At 50.4% G+C, this 18,341-nt stretch overlaps 1 protein-coding gene across 4 annotated transcripts in view; it reads left to right on the plus strand.

Annotated features, from left to right (window-relative positions):
* Nucleotides 1-17,200, plus strand: part of Mpp2 (MAGUK p55 scaffold protein 2) — a 30,216-nt gene extending 13,016 nt beyond the window's left edge. For all 4 annotated transcript variants that reach the window (XM_048445771.3, XM_085695841.2, XM_048445773.3 and 1 more), the window contains 10 exons: nucleotides 9,840-9,992; nucleotides 10,130-10,279; nucleotides 10,601-10,828; nucleotides 11,598-11,729; nucleotides 11,842-11,947; nucleotides 12,031-12,099; nucleotides 12,323-12,484; nucleotides 13,161-13,363; nucleotides 13,660-13,788; nucleotides 14,814-17,200. In XM_048445771.3, the coding sequence (XP_048301728.1) occupies nucleotides 9,840-9,992; nucleotides 10,130-10,279; nucleotides 10,601-10,828; nucleotides 11,598-11,729; nucleotides 11,842-11,947; nucleotides 12,031-12,099; nucleotides 12,323-12,484; nucleotides 13,161-13,363; nucleotides 13,660-13,788; nucleotides 14,814-14,990 (1,509 nt within the window). In that variant the 3' untranslated portion in view covers nucleotides 14,991-17,200. The remainder of the gene's footprint in view (nucleotides 1-9,839; nucleotides 9,993-10,129; nucleotides 10,280-10,600; nucleotides 10,829-11,597; nucleotides 11,730-11,841; nucleotides 11,948-12,030; nucleotides 12,100-12,322; nucleotides 12,485-13,160; nucleotides 13,364-13,659; nucleotides 13,789-14,813) is intronic.
* Nucleotides 17,201-18,341: the final 1,141 nt, after the last annotated feature.

Consider the following 18,341-nt stretch of genomic DNA (forward strand, 5'->3'; position numbering starts at 1 on the left):
TAGCCTCGACTGGCCTTGACCTCACTATGTCCCAGAGGCTGACTTTGAATTCCTGCTTCAGCCTTTCCAGTGCTGGGATTATAGGTATGCATAGCTGTGCTTGGTTATGATATGCCAGGTAAGTGCTCTACCAGCTGAGCTATATCTCAGGCCATGTTGAGGCTTTGAGATCAAAATGGATACATGTGGTCACCACGGACATTCAAATTACTCTCTTGGGTCCCAGGTCCAGAAGTGTTTACATCAATCACTTCTACAGAAAATAAGAAAAAAAAATCTCTTGAGGCTGGAGAGATGGCTCAGTAGTTACGAGCACCTGCCACTCTTACAGAGGACCCTGGTTTGGTTCCTAGAATCCGTACAACAGTTCACAACCACATGTAACTTCAGTTCCAGGCTACCCAAGACTTTACTCTGCCGCCTCAGGCACAAGGCACAAACATGGTACACAGGCATACGTGAAGGAAAATGCTCATACATAGACAGTTTAAAAGTCACTCCTAGTAAAATAAGCAAAAAGCGGTAGACAAAATAGATTTTCACTCAGTAAGTAAATTTTCATAATAAATTGTAAACAAAATAAAACAAAACCCCAAACTAGGCACCTGGGATTTTACGTATATAGCTTGACTCTCTTTTTTCTTTATTTTTTTAAAAAGGTAGCTACAAATTATATTCCCCTTAGGACTGTGTAGAATCCATATAGAGAGGTAACCAGGAAGCCGGGGAACCACGAATCCAGGCCATGGATATGCGGTGGGCGGGGCCTGTGGTTAGATGGAGACTATCATCTGATAACTCCCAAGTCGCTGGGCATAAACCCATCATGAAAGCGTATCATGAACTTAGCATTGGGAACCAAATCTGCATTCCTAAGGCCCGCAGAGGTTGTGATGGGGGCTGAGAGAGTTCAGCCCTGGTGAGGCAGATGTTTGTCAGTCCTCCAAAATGTTTGCTCGGTATTTAATGGTTCCATATTCAGAGTTTTCTCTGGGCTCTGGGAGTTGAGCTTGGAACTGCCTATGGGTAAGGTTCCAGGCAGAAGCTAGGAGAATAGAGATGGAGGAGCCTTTGATGGGGTCAGAGGTCACTGTGGTAGTCAGAGTTCTCAGGAACAAAACTGCCAAACTGATAGAATGAATATATAAAAGCACACACACACACACACACACACCACACCCCACACGAGATTTATTAGGTCTTACAACGGCTGCCTCCTGAGGGAAAGCTAAAGAATCCAATAGTTCAGTCCATGAAACTGGCTCTCCAGCCATTGCAGTCTGGTGCTGGAGTCCTCGGGAACTCCCAGAGCGCTGCTGGCCGTGGGTCTGCGTTGGAGTCCTGGAGAAGAAGCAGAGTCTAACACCAGCGAGGGAACGCCTCAGCAACAGGGTGGATGGACCAGCCAGCAAGAGTGAGGCAGACAAAAAGGTGAAGACCTCTTTCTCTAGCATCCTTTCCTGTGGGCTGCCACCAGGAGGTGTGGTCCACATTTAGGGTGGGCCTTCCCACCTCAAATGATCTAATTGAGAAAATTCATCACAGCCATGCCCCACTGCTTAATTTTGATTGGTTCTTGATGTAGTCAAGTTGCCAGCCAAGATTAACTATCGTTGTCATTAAGTCCAAGAAGGTGAGTTGCTGAGAGGTGCCTGACTCCTTTCTTGGTTAGGTTAGTCTCTTTAGCCTGCTTGGCTTGTCCTGCCCCTATCCATGTAGCAGAGGATGCTAAAGCCCAAAAGAGCAACTTCTCAGGAGCCCAAGTCAGATACTCGGGTCGGATCTGGATCCCCTTAGCTACCGCGCTGACCTGCGGTGGTCACTTTCCTGGGCCAGAGCTGCGCTGGTGCCCCTGTTACTTTGTTCCTCTTGTGACTCAGAGTCCCCAGCATTAGCCTTGGGCACAGAAGTGACCCAGAGCCAGGCAAGTTTCTCTCTCTCTCAGGCTCCAGGCAAGCTCTCTCTCACTGTGCTCTGGGGTTTCCCCGCCGCAGGCTTGTTTCTGTCCCGGTATGGGACCCTTGTGTCCCATCAATGGCCTGTTCACCCTTAACAGGAACATTGGCAAGCTAAGAGGAAAATGGACAGTTTAGGTGGTCATGTCTGTGCTGTTCCCTGTCCTGTTTGGGAAAGAGAAAGGGGAAGGACCTGCTGTATGCAGACATTGTATCTGTCTATGAAATGTTATTAAGGTCTCTGTTCACAAGACTGACTCCAGAAAATTGTCCCCTGGCCTCAGCATGCACTCTGTGCCATGCTTTCCTCAATAAGTAAAATGTAATAAAATAAGTAAATGTAATAAAAAAAATTAAACTCTCCCTGTATGAAACTGGGTTTGGTGACCACTTCATGCATGCTTGTAATCCCAGGATTTCGGAAGCCGAGCTGGGAGGGGCGTAGGAAACTGAGAGTTTGAGACCAGCACAACGACATATTGGGATACTCACCCCCCAAAACAACCAAACAAAACTTCCCTATCTTGTGGGCTTAGAAAACATTGTGGAATTTAAAAAAAAAAAAAAAGTGCCCAGAGTCATCATCCATCACTCTGTCCTCTTCAACCCGCGGTAATTTACAATCTTGCTTCAGCCACATCTCCACCTGCTGCGCTCTCTGCTGAAGCAAATCTCAGACATAATCAACTTTATCTATCTCTAGGCATTTCAGTGTGCTTATCAAAGATAAGGACTGTCTCCTTCCCTTCCCTCTCCCCCTCCCCTCCCTTCCCTTCCTCTCCTCTCTCCTTCCCTTCCCCGTTCTTTTTTTCTTTTTCCCTTTCCCTCCTCTCTTTTCTGAGACAGGGTTTCTCTATGTGGTCCTGGCTGTCATGGAACTTGCTCTGTAGACCAGGCTGGCCTCGAGCTCGAGATCTGCCTGCCTCTGCCTCCCAAGTGCTGGAGTTAAAGATGTGCATCCACATGCCTAGCTGAAGATTTTTTTAAAGTAATATCACTACTATCATCACACATTAAAAATGAAACTATGTGCTTTGTGCGTATATTTCTATTTGTGTGTGTGTATACTTTTTTGTTGATGTTGCTGTTGTTTTGAGACAGGGATTCTTTGTGTAGACTTGGCTGTCCTAGGACTAGCTGTATAGACTAGCTGGCCTTGAACACTGAGAGATCCACCTGCCTCTGCCTTCCAAGTGCTGGGATTAAAGGCCTGCGTCACCTGCATATATGTACATGCAGCATGTTCATACCTAGTGCCCAAGGAGCTAGAAGAAGAAAGCACTGAACTTCGTGAAACTGGGTCTAGAATCTGTCATGAGCCACCATGTAGATGCTGGGAACCAAACCAGGGTCCTCTGCAAGAGCAGCCAGTGTATTTAACTGCTGAGCTGTCTCTCTGGCCCATGATTGTTTTAGACAGGGTCTCTCACAGATAACAAAACTCATCAGTTTGGCCAGGCTGTATTGTCAATGAGCTGTAGGAAATTATATATCCTCCTGTTACCTTCCCATCTCATCCCCACCCCACCAGCTGGTATCACGGGCACATACCCCAATTCCACCTTTTCATGTTTGACTTGGGCATCTGACTTCAGGTCCTCATACTTGCAAAACAGGAGCCTTTACTTTAGCTGTCTCCCAGCCTCCTATTGTGCAGTTTTAATAAACAGCATTGGGGCATCATGGCAGTCATTTTTGAAGATATCAAGGTTCATGCCATACGTCAGAATAAACTCCAAGCAGATCAGAGACCTAAATATGAAACTATGCACCGTAGGAGAAAACAGATAAGTATATGGAAGTCACCCCTCCCAACCTCAAAATTCAGATGTATGAAAAATGAATACATTCAACCATATTAAATATATTTTTTGCAAGGCAAAAACTACCATAAGCAGAATCCAAAGATAAATGACAAGCTAGAGGAAAATGATTTGCAAAAGATGTCATAAATAAAGGGCTAATCTTCTCAATATAGAGAGAACATTTAAAAATGGGGAAAGGAAAAAAATCAAATAGAAAAATTGGCAAAAGACATGAACAGACAGTTCACACAAGTAGATACCCAGATGGGCTTTAAACATACGAAGCGATGCTTGGCTGCACCCATAATAAGCAAAATGCAAATTAAGCTCCACTGACAGATCATTTCTCATCGGAGTGACTGGCAGGCATTCAGAAATTTGATTAGTACTGGGAGGAGCTGTGGAGACATTTCACATGCAATGCTGGTGGTAAAGGAAGTTGGCTGCAGCCCCACAGTATCTGAGACATCTGCTTGACCCAGCCAGACTTCTAGCAATGTCTGTAGGATCTTCGCAGATAGAGAGCACTGTGTCATGGTTATTTCCCCGTCTTCTTGCAATAGCAAAATGTTAGAAACAAGCTGAATATTCAGAGACTGGTTGAGTAAGTTGTAGGACTCCCGGCATGCAGTAGTCTTGCAGTCTTTTAAAAAGTAATAGCAATAGAAGGGAATCTCCATGTGTGATGTGGGTTGGTATCTGGAGAGAACTGTTAGGTTGGCAACCCAGATAACAGCTGGGTGTGGTGATGCATGTCTTTAATCCTAGCACCTAGGAGGCAGAGGCAGGAGGATCTCTGGGAGTTCACATAGCAAGTTTGGGCTAGCCTTGGCTACATCGTGAGACCCTGTCTCAAACAAATAAACAACAACAACAAAACACAAACGAATAGGGCTGGAGAGATGGCTCAGAGGTGAAGAGTACTGACTGCTCTTCCAGAGGACCCGGATTGGATTCAAGTACACACATGGCCGCTCACAATTATCTGTAACTGCAGTTCCAGGGGATCTGATGCCCTTTTCTGGTCTCCATGTACTGCATGTACGTGGTGCACAGATGCTTACAGGCAAAACACCCATACACATAAATTAAAAGTAACTAAAATCTAAAAATAAAAATCCCAAACAGAAAAAGAAAAGAGAAATATGCCAGGCAGTGATAGTGCAATGCCTTTAATCCCAGCACTTCAGAGGCAGAGGTAGGCGGATTTCTCCGAGTTTGAGGCCAGCCTGGTTCACAGAGTGAATTTCAGAACAGTCAGGGCTACACAGAGAAACCCTGTCTCGAAAAACCAAAAATAAATAAATAAAATAAAAAGGAGTGTATTAATTCTTTCTTGTCGTACTTTCTTTGGACCGCCAGCCCCCAAATAATGACACAGAGACTTATGAAAGCTCGGCTGTTAGCTTAGGCTTGTTCCCAACTAACTCTTACAACTTAAATTGATGTGTTTTTATTAATCTATGTTCTGCCACGTGGCTTTTTTCCTCTCCTCCATTCTGTATGTCTGATCCCTCCCTGTCTCTCTGGTGTCTCCTGCTGTGCCTGATTCTAACCCTGAGTTCTTCTCTTTGCCTGGAAGTTTCTCCTATTCTTTCTTGCCTGTCTATTGGCCATGTAGCTCTTTATTAAACCAATCAGGTGCCTTAGGCAGGTGAGGCAAAACACAGACATATCTTCATGTAGAGTACAAAAAGATTATCCCACAACAAAGGAGGAATAAGTAAACATTTCAGTCTTGTGGAAACGGCACAATTCCTAAACTGATGAAATAATTCCTTCTGGGTGTGTATATGGATAGAGTGTGGTGGGGGGGGGAGGGTGTGTGTATGGATAGAGTGTGTGGGGGAGGGTGTGTGTATGGATAGAGTGTGTGGGGGGATGGGTGTGTGTATGGATAGAGTGGGGGGGAAGGGTGTGTGTATGGATAGAGTGTGGGGGGGGGAGGGTGTGTGTATGGATAGAGTGTGTGGGGGGATGGGTGTGTGTATGGATAGAGTGTGTGGGGGATGGGTGTGTGTATGGATAGAGTGTGGGGGGGATGGGTGTGTGTATGGATAGAGTGTGGTGGGGGGAGGGTGTGTGTATGGATAGAGTGTGGGGGGGGATGGGTGTGTGTATGGATAGAGTGTGGGGGGGGATGGGTGTGTGTATGGATAGAGTGTGGTGGGGGGGAGGGTGTGTGTATGGATAGAGTGTGGTTGGGGGAGGGTGTGTGTATGGATAGAGTGTGGGGGGGAAGGGTGTGTGTATGGATAGAGTGTGTGGGGGGAGGGTGTGTGTATGGATAGAGTATGTGGGGGGGAGGGTGTGTGTATGGATAGAGTGTGGTGGGGGGAGGGTGTGTGTATGGATAGAGTGTGGTGGGGGGAGGGTGTGTGTATGGATAGAGTGTGGGGGGGAAGGGATGGAACTGAGACTTTCAGTTTACTTTTTAGTGTAGGTTTGAAATTTGAGCTATATCAATGTACACATTAAAAATTAAGAGGAAAAAAATAGCCTAAAGTTAAGGGGAAATAGATGCATACACCTGTAATTCTGCACTTGGGAGGCCGAAGCAGGAATATTGGAATTTGAGAATAGCCTGGGACACATAGCAAGGCCCCTTCTAAAAAACAGTAAGCCAAAAACTAAAACCAAACCCAAAACAAAAGAGAAACTGATGGCCATAGATAAAACACACTGATTAAAAAAAAAAGCAGGATGGGAGAGAGGGATTTATAAGCAGTTGATGATTGATAAGGGGGATTTTCCTCAGTGGTAGGCACTGGGAAGATGCCCATGCTTCTGTAAATGACCCCTGTGAGCCTCTACCTGGTCCTCATGAAGCCCACTGACTCATTAAACAATCAGATAAGACTTGGAAGTAGAGGGGAAGTAGTCATGAAGAGGAAGGGGATCCGTGGGAGAAGGAAGGGGATGGGATAGCACGGGGTGAATGTAATCAAAATATATACTGTAGAGTTGGAGAGCTGGATCAAGCGATCAGAGGACTGGCCGCTCTTCTCGAGGACCCAGGTTCAATTCCCAGCACCCACATGGCAGCTCACAACTGTAACTCCAGACCCAGAAGATACAAGCCCTCTTCTGACCTGAGGCACTGCTTTCACGTGGTGCACAGTCACACATGCCGGCAAAACACACACGTAAAATAGGGAAAAATGTATAGAATGCCGCACTGCAGCCCATTTCATATAATTTATATATACATATATAATAATAAAACACTTTAAAAAACCATCTAAATTTTCCGCTAAGGTATAGAGGTATAGGTAGTGAGCATGTTACCTCTTCAGGCTGTATATTCTTTGTCACAACTCTTTAACTCAGCCACGACAGGATAAAAACTGTCAGCCAGGCAGTGGTGGTGCACACCTTTAATTCCAGCACTCAGGAGACAGAGGCAGGTGGATCTCTGTGAGTTCGAGGCCAGTCTGGTCTACAAAGTGAGTTCCCGGATAGCTAGAACTGTTACACAGAGAAACCCTAACTCAAAATGCCAAAACAGAAAAAAACAAAACTGTTTAAGACACCATATAGGCAAGCGAGAAGGGAAGGGCTGTATTTAAACAAAACTGTCACTAGACCAAAAAGAAAAAAATGTTCATAGCAATGCCCAGAGAAAGGAGGAGGAAGGATTGGAGGGAGGGAGACAGGAGAGGCGGAAGATGCCTGTTTTCATCTCAGCGTGTGCATGCATGGTTAACATGTCTGTTGACACACATATGTGAGTTGGTACACATGTATATGTGTGTGGAAGTCTAAGTTTGAGGTCGGGAATCATCCTCAGTTGCTCTTCCACCAAATTCATTGAGGTGGGGTCTCTCAAGGAAACCTAGAACTCGCTGACATGTCTGGCCAGTTTGTTCTGAGGCTCTCCTGTCTTCTCTTTCATGGCTGGGATGACAGGCCATCTGCCGTCAGCCCAGCATTCACGTGGGTTCTAGGGATCTGGATCCAGTCCTTGCACTTGCGTGAGAAGTGGTTTAGTCGGAACCAGTGGTTCTCAACCTGTGGGTCATGACAGGGTTTGACAACCCTCTATCTTCAAAAGTATTTACATTGTGATTCATAACAGTAGCAAAATTGCAGTTATGAAGTAGCAACAAAAGTAATTTTATGGTTGGGGGGGTCACCAAGGCATGAAGAACTGTATTAAAGGGTTACAGCATTAGGAAGGCTGAGAACCACTGGTCTGAGCTATCTCCCCAGCCCCAGGACAGCTGTCTCTCAGTAGAATGCCAATCAAAATTTGGACGGGATGGCTGGTACTCACTGCTGAACAGCTTGAAGCAGGATAACAGATTCAGGCAAAGCTCATGAGGGGATGGATGCCAGGTCCACTGGAGAAGGATCACTGGGGAGCGGGACAGCCACACAGTTTTAAACCTTGAGAAAGACACAGCTCCCTCATGTAAAACTCCTCCCAAAATGATTAACCAAGTCTAACTGTGAAAGATAGGGTCTTCCTGTGTGACCCTGGCTGTCCAAGAACTCACTCTGTAGACCAGGCTAGCTTCCAACTGATAGAGATCCTCCTGCCTCAGCCTCCCGAGTGCTGGGATTAAAGGCATGTGCCACCACCTCCTGGCTTTGCCCAGACTCTTTAAAAGTCTGAAAAACATTGAGATTTTCTAGATTAAAGAAGAATAAACATACTCAATGACCCAAAGCAGCACATGATCTTTGGTACGATGTTGGCTAAAAAAAAAAAAAAAAGAATCAAAAAGGATAGTAGGGAACCTTGAGTTTGGATTATTAGATAATATTACCACACATAACTATATTACACTTTTCGTGGGTGCTAATGGCACAGTGGTTTCTAGATCAGAGGAGGTTAATGTACTTTGGGGTGTAGTGTCTGTGACTGTCTTTCAAATGAGCAGCAGGAAAGACTCCATTCATATAGATCCCCGGATGGCACTGCTTCATTACCCAACATAGCCCTCCTATCTGCTGGGAATGGGATCATTCCCTGATTTCAGAGCCTAGCTATGGACCCCAGAGAGTTAGTAAAGCAACGAATAGATGCAAGGCCCTCTGCTGACAACATGCACTGATTCTTTCCTTCCTTCCTTCCTTCCTTCCTTCCTTCCTTCCTTCCTTCCTTCCTTCCTTTTTTGGGGGGGAGGAGTGGGGTTTTTGAGACAGGGTTTCTCTGTGCAGTCCTGGCTGTCCTGGAACTCAATATGTACATCGTGGAATTCACTCTTGTAGACCAGGCTGGAAGTATGATGATTACATGATGTGTGTGTATGCGTGTGCACACGTGTGGGTGTGTGCATGCTATAGCATGCACATGGAGGTTGGAGGACAACTTTATGAAGTCACTTCTCTCCTTCCTCCTCTATGTGGGTTCCAGGGAACAGACTCAGGTTACAAGCCTGAGTGACAAGTGCCTTTATACGATGAGTCATCTTGCTGGTCTCATGAATTGATTTCTTGCCCTTCCCCACAAGACACACTGAGCCTGGAGACCCAGGTTCAAGTCCCTAAGAAAGTTACTTTACCTCTATGGCTTTCTGATCTTGGGTTAAAAGATGTCTAAAGTCTCATCCGACCATGATGTTGACTCCATATACTTACATTTCTTGGGAGCTGGGGACAGTTTGATGGTTTTTGGTGACCATGTGAGTCAAGAGAATGGAATCAGAAGTCTGTGTTTTAGATTGTCCTGTCCATAAACTGAGTCTTTAAAAAAATTATTTTTATTTTATGTGCATTGGTGTTTTGCCTGCATGTATGTCTGTGTGAGGGTGTCAGATCTTGGAGTTGCAGACAGTTGTGAGCCACAATGTGGGTGTTGGGAATTGAACCCGGATCCTCTGGAAGACCAGCCAGTGCTCTTAGCTGCTGAGTCGTATAAACAGAGTTAATCATCATTTGTTGGATAAAGAAAAACAAAGTACACATGAATGTGTGTGAGTGTGTGTGTGTGTGTCTTGCGTAACTAAAGTTAGACCCAGAGTGATGTTGCCAGTGGGGTTTAAGGATTAGGGGTTTGGGGCCAGAGGAGTGTTCTTTGGCGGCTCAGAACTCCTGGGTCTGGCTGGCCTCACCTATTGCTTCCACACCCCAGGCCCACGAGCGGCTGGAGGAGACGAAGTTGGAGGCCGTTCGGGATAACAACCTGGAGCTGGTGCAGGAAATCCTTCGGGACCTGGCGCAGCTGGCGGAGCAGAGCAGCTCCGCTGCAGAACTGGCGCGCATCCTCCAGGAGCCTCACTTCCAGGTTCCCAGCTGCTGGATATGGGGGAGTAGGAGGGGGGTGGGGCAGGGGCGGGGGAGGCAATTTCCTAGTTGAAAGTTGGTCGGGAAGTCAGCACGGGGCATTTCCCCATTGTCCCTTCTTTTCCAATCCCTTTTCAGTCCCTCTTGGAGACACATGACTCAGTGGCCTCAAAGACCTATGAGACCCCACCCCCCAGCCCAGGACTAGATCCCACGTTCAGCAATCAGCCAGTACCTCCTGATGCGGTGCGCATGGTGGGCATCCGCAAGACAGCTGGAGAACATCTGGTGAGGATCAGAGGCTTCGGGGGGCAGGGACAGAGAGTCACCAATGAGAAGGAAGACCGGGCAGGTGGGACTAGGCCCAGGTTCATCCAAGGGCTGTATAGACTTAGCTATACATGGATGTGAGCACACACACGTGTGCACGTGCACACATATACACGTTCTCCCTCAGGATCCTCTCCAGGCTGTGGCGATAGGTGAAGAATTGAGCCAAGAACCGGAGATTTTTGAGTGGGGATGAGGGTGGGGACAGGAGTGGGATGGCCACTCTGGACAGAGACTGCCTTACCGCCGCCCGCTCCTTTTGCTCCTTCCGTCCCCCAGGGTGTGACATTCCGAGTGGAGGGTGGCGAGCTGGTGATTGCTCGCATTCTGCACGGGGGCATGGTGGCTCAGCAGGGCCTGCTGCACGTCGGTGACATCATCAAGGAAGTGAACGGGCAGCCGGTGGGCAGCGATCCCCGGGCGCTGCAGGAGCTCCTGCGCAACGCCAGTGGCAGCGTTATCCTCAAGATCCTGCCCAGCTACCAGGAGCCCCACCTGCCCCGACAGGTGGGCCTGTCTCCCTGAGCCCGACCCGGCTCCAGGCCCAAGAGTTGGCTGAGCTCTAGCTCCTAGGTCTCTTGGTCTGTTCCACCCTAAACTGTATGTCTAAGGGAGAAGAGCCAGCCAGCCCTCCAGGCTGATGGTACTCATTCCAGCCGCACAACCTCCAAGTGTGGCGCATAAGCGCACACTGACATGTCTTATGTGTAGGCATTTGTGCACATACGCAAGAGCTATGTGAGCTTCTATGACTCTATGACTTCAATGAGTGTGTAAGAGATCTGTTGAGTGTCCTGAGTGTGCAAAGAAATGTAGTGATCTTGGTGGCCTTTGCCCCTATGTGTGTGTGTGCAAAGACCTTACCCTGCAGGCCTGTGTAAGGTGGGATTGTCACCTGCCCTGGGAGCTGCTTCCCTGGTGGATTGTGAAAGCTGTCACCTCACCCTCCTCTTTGGGTGTTGCTCTCTCCAAATTCTGTCCTCCTGAAGGGAGGAAGGAAGACTACAGGGTTAGGTGCCAGTGACCCCGACCTGGGTATCTGCTTCCTTTTTCCTGGGGCCTGACTCAACCTTGGACAGTTTCTCAGATGCTAAATCTAAACCTCTTCATTCCAATTGCCAAGGAGAGTACCAGGAAGGCAGGGTAAGCAGGCCTGGGGACATCACTCCTTTAGGTAGGGAGAGTGGCAGGGAGGAGTGGACTGTCTGCCAAACATCCTTCCAGTGGACACGCTCTCTCTTCATTCCCTTGACTCCTCCAAAATCCCTGTGCTCAGGTATTTGTTAAATGCCACTTCGATTATGACCCTGCCCGCGACAGTCTCATCCCCTGCAAGGAAGCAGGCCTGCGCTTCAACGCTGGGGATTTGCTCCAGATTGTAAACCAGGATGATGCCAATTGGTGGCAGGTGAGCCCTGGGCACTCCTACAGTGTCTCCAAGTACAGTAACGGGGCAGAAGGGGTGGGGCGCTGCGAAGGGTCCTCTTACCCAGGTAGGTCTTTGGCATGTGCCATTTCAGGCATGCCACGTAGAAGGGGGCAGTGCCGGGCTCATCCCCAGCCAGTTGCTGGAGGAGAAGCGGAAAGCATTTGTCAAGCGGGACCTGGAACTGACCCCGACCTCAGGTAGGCTCCCCGTCCCCCGTCTCAAGTCCCAATTTAAGACTTGGAATCACCCAGTTTTTACTCATTTGCTTCCTTGTGGCCAGGGACCCTGTGCGGCAGCCTTTCGGGAAAGAAGAAGAAGCGCATGATGTATTTGACAACCAAGAATGCAGGTGGGTACTGATTCCTGTCCCAGTTGCCCAATATGCCATATCTCTCTTCCTCACAAGTAACCTTGGGGGTCAACTCTGCTCAGATACTGCCAGCTTCCTTCCTAGGCCTGCCCAAGTCCTCCGTTTCCCAGGTCTCAAGCACTTTTACTCTTGATGCATTCTGAGAGACCCTTCCCTCCCCCATGGGCCAGCCTGCTGAGCAGTGCCATCTCTCTGTGCCCAGAGTTTGACCGCCACGAGCTGCTCATTTACGAGGAGGTGGCCCGCATGCCCCCATTCCGCCGGAAAACCCTGGTGCTGATTGGCGCTCAGGGTGTGGGCCGACGCAGCCTGAAAAACAAACTCATTCTGTGGGATCCAGACCGCTATGGCACCACAGTGCCCTGTGAGTGGGGGCCATGAAGCGGGAGGTGCGAGGGTGGGTGGGGGTGGGGAAAGGAGAAAGGAGGGATGGTGGTGGAGGGGTGCGGAACAACACTGAGTGAGGCGCACCGGGTCAGGAGGTTCCTTTGGGTGCGCGGTGTGTGGTGTGCGCCCTCTGTGGGTGGATGAAGGGAACTGCAGGCTCGGGATTTGGCGTAGGGGCTGTCTTTATTTCAGGATTTCTTTTCTCAAGTTTTGCTTGCAAAAAGGGTCAGGGAAAAAAAATGTCTACCTTGGGATCTGGTGAAAGAGGGTTGAACTGCTTGTGGCCTTATAGCAGACATGGCTTAATCTAAGTAATGGGTCAGCAGGAGGCGAAGGTGGGTGGTGGTGGTTCCTAGAGGCAGGAACAAGAATATTAAGCACAGATTTCTTGACCCTTGCCGTATATGGCTTTGGGCTGTTCGTCGCCCTTCCTGAGCCTCTGCTACCATCAGATTGGGCATGAGATTGGGCAAGTTGTTCTCTGAAAGTCCTCCCGGACAAGTGTCTTGCGTGTGTTTGTGTACACATGCATGTCAGTGCTGAGATTGAGGGTTGGTGTATGTGAAGACATGAGTTCAGAGATCATGGAACCCACATGTGCAGTTTTGAGGTGGGGTGACTTGATTCACCTGTCGGTCATGCTTCCTCTCCAGACACATCCCGGAGGCCCAAGGACTCGGAAAGGGAAGGGCAGGGCTACAGCTTTGTGTCTCGCGGGGAGATGGAGGCCGACATCCGTGCTGGGCGCTACCTGGAACATGGCGAGTATGAGGGCAACCTGTACGGCACCCGTATCGACTCTATCCGTGGCGTGGTTGCCTCCGGCAAGGTGTGCGTGCTGGACGTCAACCCCCAGGTACCGTCTAGCTCTTCCCTTTCATGTCCGTCAGTGTCCTCTACCCACACCCTGCTCCCCTTAACAACTCCTGTATGGTTCCTAGTGTTCACGTTCCCCTCAACTATGGCTAGGCATCCGGCCCTTTTCCGATTTTCTGGATTCTTCCCCCAGCCTCCTTCAGTTCGTCTCCAGCTACCTGTCTTTCTCAGGACTCAGGACCCAGAACCCCAGGCACCCCAAGCACCCACTCTCAGGTGCCCACCCTGTCACTCACACATGTGAAGATATGGCTCCCACCTCTTCTTTGCCTGCAGGCAGTGAAGGTCCTGAGGACAGCTGAGTTTGTCCCTTATGTGGTATTCATTGAGGCCCCTGACTTTGAGACCCTTCGAGCCATGAACCGGGCTGCGCTGGAGAGCGGCGTGTCCACGAAACAGCTGACGGTGAGGGCCTCTGATTGCCTGGGGTGGTGGAACCCAGAGTGGTCGGACTTTGGTCAGAAATTTGTGCATCTGAAGAGAGGAAAGGATGAGAGAGGAGCCCAGGGCCCAACGTCTCAGACCAAGCCAGGGACACAGGACTTTTCCTCCAGGCCTACTATGTGCTCCAGAGAGCCAGTGGGAGACCTGTGGGACAGAGATGGCCAGGGGAGGCTTCTGGATCTTGATACAGCAGTGCTCCAAAGGATAGGGTTTGCCAAGTTCTGAGCTGAAGGCTTCCCACCCCCACACCCCCATCTCCCGTCCCATGCCTGTTATGACAGCTCCTCTGCTCCACAGAGGCTGTCTAGGTCAGGCTTGCATCCTCTGATGACCTGATGCCAGCTCTGTACACCATGGCCCTGACCAAAAATGCAGCCGGAGCCTCTGGAACACTGCTGCCCTCAGTTTTGTCAAGCCAGTTGTCCAGTGCCTTCACCGCTTCCCAGCTTAGCTTCCTTTAGGTGTAGGGTGGGTGGGAATTGACTTGTCCATTTGTGGGATCATCCTGGTACCAGGCGAATCCTGGCGCCACCTCATAGCTATAGTAAGGGAAGGGAGCCCTGGCTGGAGTCAGGCGGATCCCCGAGCTATCGGCTCACTGTGACCTCTTTGTATCTGAGCTTTGTCTTATAAATGGGAGAAAATTAATCCTCCCTTGTGGAGCTGTGGTGAAGGGCCTGCAGGTGGGTGAAGGGTTAGTGCCCTACTTGTCGCAATGGCTCCTCCCTCCTTCCCTCCCTCCCTTCTTCTCTCCTCTGCCTTCCTCCTTCTCTGCTCTCTTTCCCTTCTTCTCTCCTTTCCTCTCTCCTTCCCTCCCTCCCTTCCTTTTTTACATCCATCTGGGCTTGGTGCAGGAGCACAGTCTGGTGGGGCACAGGGCATCTGTACCACTGTGGCTGGACTTTGGGGTGAGGTAGGCAGGTTGTAGATCTCTCTGATGATGGGGGCAAGGAGGAGGCACTGACGAAGCCCCTTGTGCGGGACAGGAGGCAGATCTGAGGCGGACAGTGGAGGAGAGCAGCCGCATCCAGAGGGGATACGGGCACTACTTCGACCTCAGCCTGGTCAACAGCAACTTGGAGAGGACCTTTCGTGAGCTCCAGGCTGCCATGGAGAAGCTTCGAACAGAGCCCCAGTGGGTGCCCGTCAGCTGGGTGTACTGAGCTCTGCTCTGGACCTTGTTCCCTGCCTGGTTGGGAATCAATCCATCCTTCACCCCACCTGTGACACCCTCCTACCCTGATAATGATCTTCACCCCCACCCTGGTCTTCCCTGGATCACAGTTCCCAGCAGGCTTCAGTCCAGAGGTGTGCACTGCCAGGGAGGTGGGTGTTCATAGGGTACCTCTGTACCCAGGTGCTGCCCACTCCCGATGTCCACTGGCCACCTGACATCCCTCTCTAAGGATCATGCTGTGTCCAGGAGCATCTCAGAGTCCCTCCTGTGATGCTCAGACCAGGGAAGAGCAGAACTGCTTGGACCTTGTGGTCAGTAGGTCAAGGACCGTACCAGCCTTTTCTCCTTGGGGCTGGCCACACCCACCCTGTTCCCTGGCCCCTCTCAACCCTTCCTATAGTTCTTAGAACAGCCTTGGGCTGTTCTCCTGTGGCCAGGTACTCAGACCTGGGCAGTGGTGGCAGTCTGGGCTGTTTTAGAGACTGGGGGAGCCCCGTTGTGAGCCAGTTGTTGTAGCTGGTGGCACAGGCCTCAGCTCCTCGAGGAGCAAACATAGCCTGGTCCCTCCTTTATTCCTAGCTTCTCACTGCCAAAGTCTCTCCACGGACTTTCTCAATGTGTCCCTCTTTTATAAGCCCTGCTCCCCAAACAGTGCGACTGGCAGGTGGCAGGAGGCTTAGCCCAGGTTGGGAATAGGGCCTAGAAAGCCGAACCCTCTGTTACTGGGACCTAAGTACTCCGGGCTCCACAGCCCACACCAGGCTTTGTTTGCTTTGAGCTTTTCTCTGAACGGATCTAGGTGGCCCCTGGCATTAGGGCGGCAAGCTTGGGCTTGAGGAGGGGCTGGGGGAGACTGTGAGTCTGGGCTTGGAAACAGACTAGCTTTGGTAGCACTTGCCACACGACTCCAAGGGAGTACGCTTGGGACTCCAGGCTGGGCAGTCTGCGGCTCTGCCGGCTGTGGTGCTGGTCCGCGTTCCTGGCCTTGGTGTGTGTGTTGTATGTGTGTGTGCTTATGCACGGATGTGGTTTGGTTTGAGGGGAGGCAGAGGAATGCTTTTTCTTGGAGGTGGCTCTTTGAGGTCCCCAGAGCCCAGGCGTTCCTCTACTCTCCTGTTGTCCCCTACCCTAAGTATCAGCCTTTAGTCCTGGGGGAGGGTGATTTTGTAAATTAGGAGAATCCTTTTAAAAACTCTGTCCTTGACATCCGGAGACATCTCATCCCTCATCCTTCTTGAGGGGGCTCCTGTCCTCTCAGGGATCCCCCCCAGCACCCCCACCCTGTGCCTCCCAGATCTCCTGAGTGTCAGTCTTTGCTGCAGTGCCGGCCCAAGCTGACCCCTGAACCACTGTGTGCCCATTTCCTAGGGGAGGGGAAGGGAGGGAGGGAAGGGAGGGAGAATAAACAGAATATTTATTACAAATGCTAGAAATATATTTATTATATTAGAAGCCTCATTTGCATTGCCATTGGACGGCCTGCTGCTCATTTGCATAGCTCTGCCCACACCTGTGCAGTCATCTTCCTACCTTGTTCCTGTTAGTCGATGTCCTGTCCTTCCGTCCTTCTGTTCAGCATCTTGCTGCGACCCTGACCCTCACTTAGCCTAAGGGGACCGGTAGCGGGAGAGAAATGGCACATTTCCCTGCTTGCCAGTTTTCTCCTCCCCTGGAGGACTAGTGTAGGGTTAGAGCAGCCCCTGATCCCCCCTGAGTAACCCACAAAGCCCTCTGACCAAAAGACCAGAGCCTCTAAGAGATCTGGTGGGCACCATGCTGGAGAGTTGGTACCAGTCCTTCCCTCTGGATACCCAATGGAGTAGTGATCCTCAGAGCATCCCCGGTAATGTGCAAGCGCCAGGGCTGGGTCCCTCCTCTCTGTACAGACTCCTACCTCTCCCGCTGAGCCCGGTTCTACACCCCTTTCAAGCGCTGGCCGGGTGGGAATAGAGGCTGGGAGCCTCCTCAGTTCACCTTTAGGTAGAACATGTTGGTGCCCACTGAGCTAGCTCTGTGACTCTGTCCTCCCTCCCTTCCTCCCTCCCTCCCACCGTGGACCCCAGGAGAAGGAGGACCCTGCCCCCCATGGTCCACGCTCAGTCTCAGCCCATTGCCCTTCCTTTGTCCCCCCCGCCCCCGCCAGCCATCTGATTCTTAAGTTTTCTTTCTTTTCCTTTGATTAAATGTGAAAGCATATGTTTCTGGACTCCGTTGGTCTTTGATTGGGGGGTTGGGTAGATGGTTTGGGGAGAAGGTGCGGGTTAGGGAATACAGCACAGATGGCTGAATTAAAGAAAGAAAGGAAGAGGAAAGCACGTGACTGCTCCTAGGTGTGGTGGAGGAGGCTTATTGCAGACATGTGGGAGAGCCTAGCCAGAGGCAGGGACAGGGACATCTGGGAGAGTACAGAGTGGACATGATCAGATTGAGCTGTGCCAGATGAGGAGGAGGGGAGGGGGAGGGAGAGAGAGGGGGGGGAACCAGGGGCAGCAGCTGGAAGGCCCAGCATACAAAGAGAGCTAGTAACCGAGATGGCTGGATTATACAGGGAAGAGCAGCTCAGCACCCCCACTCCCGGGAGTTCAGGGTAGGGAGCTGGGTATGCCAGCCAGAAGGGCCATGCAACAGTAGGTAGGGACTGAGGGTGCAGGGAGAACCTGGTGGCCAGTATCTGCTCTGTTACATAGGCACCTTAGCCATTTGGGCTGGGTTTTAAAACCTAACACTATTTCTAATGGAAGAGGGACTGGCTATGGCATCTTCCTCCCCCGTCCTGCCCCTCTGTGCTGTATCTTAAGGGCTTATGCCTGGGAGCTGGTGAGCATCATGAAACAAAGACTCAGGGTATCCATGGCCAATCCACACGACTCCACGTGGAACTCCTGTGGCCTTCAGCAGACGCCCCCGCCTCCCTAGGGCTTGGCTTCACCCTCTGTGAAAGTTCCACAGTCTCTCAGTGATAATGCTCACGGGTTCTGGGTGCTCACCCCAGGGCAGGAGATGACACTGGGGTGTCAGTCTTTAGATCCCTCAGCAGCAGCAACGCATCACACCTCCCAGGGGTTGCCACCACAGACTTATGTGTGGTCCAGGGCATCAGCATCCTTTCCACCCAAAGTTCTGCAGGAGGGAGTCGTGGTACACCTTCCTGTCATTATGGCTGCAGGTCTCTGAGGCAGTACCTGTGTGCAATGGCCACTTGTCCATTAGAACCTAGTCCCCAGCCCCAGGATACTGAGAGGAAGGTTGGGAAATGTAGTCTGTGGAGGGGTGAAGGCAGTCAGCAGATCCCTGTACTGAGTGAGCTTTGGGAGGTGCTTTGTTTTAGAAACTCCCA

The sequence above is a fragment of the Myodes glareolus genome, chromosome 9 (genome assembly GCF_982192425.1).
Source record: "Myodes glareolus chromosome 9, mMyoGla1.1, whole genome shotgun sequence".
Lineage (NCBI taxonomy): Eukaryota > Metazoa > Chordata > Mammalia > Rodentia > Cricetidae > Myodes > Myodes glareolus.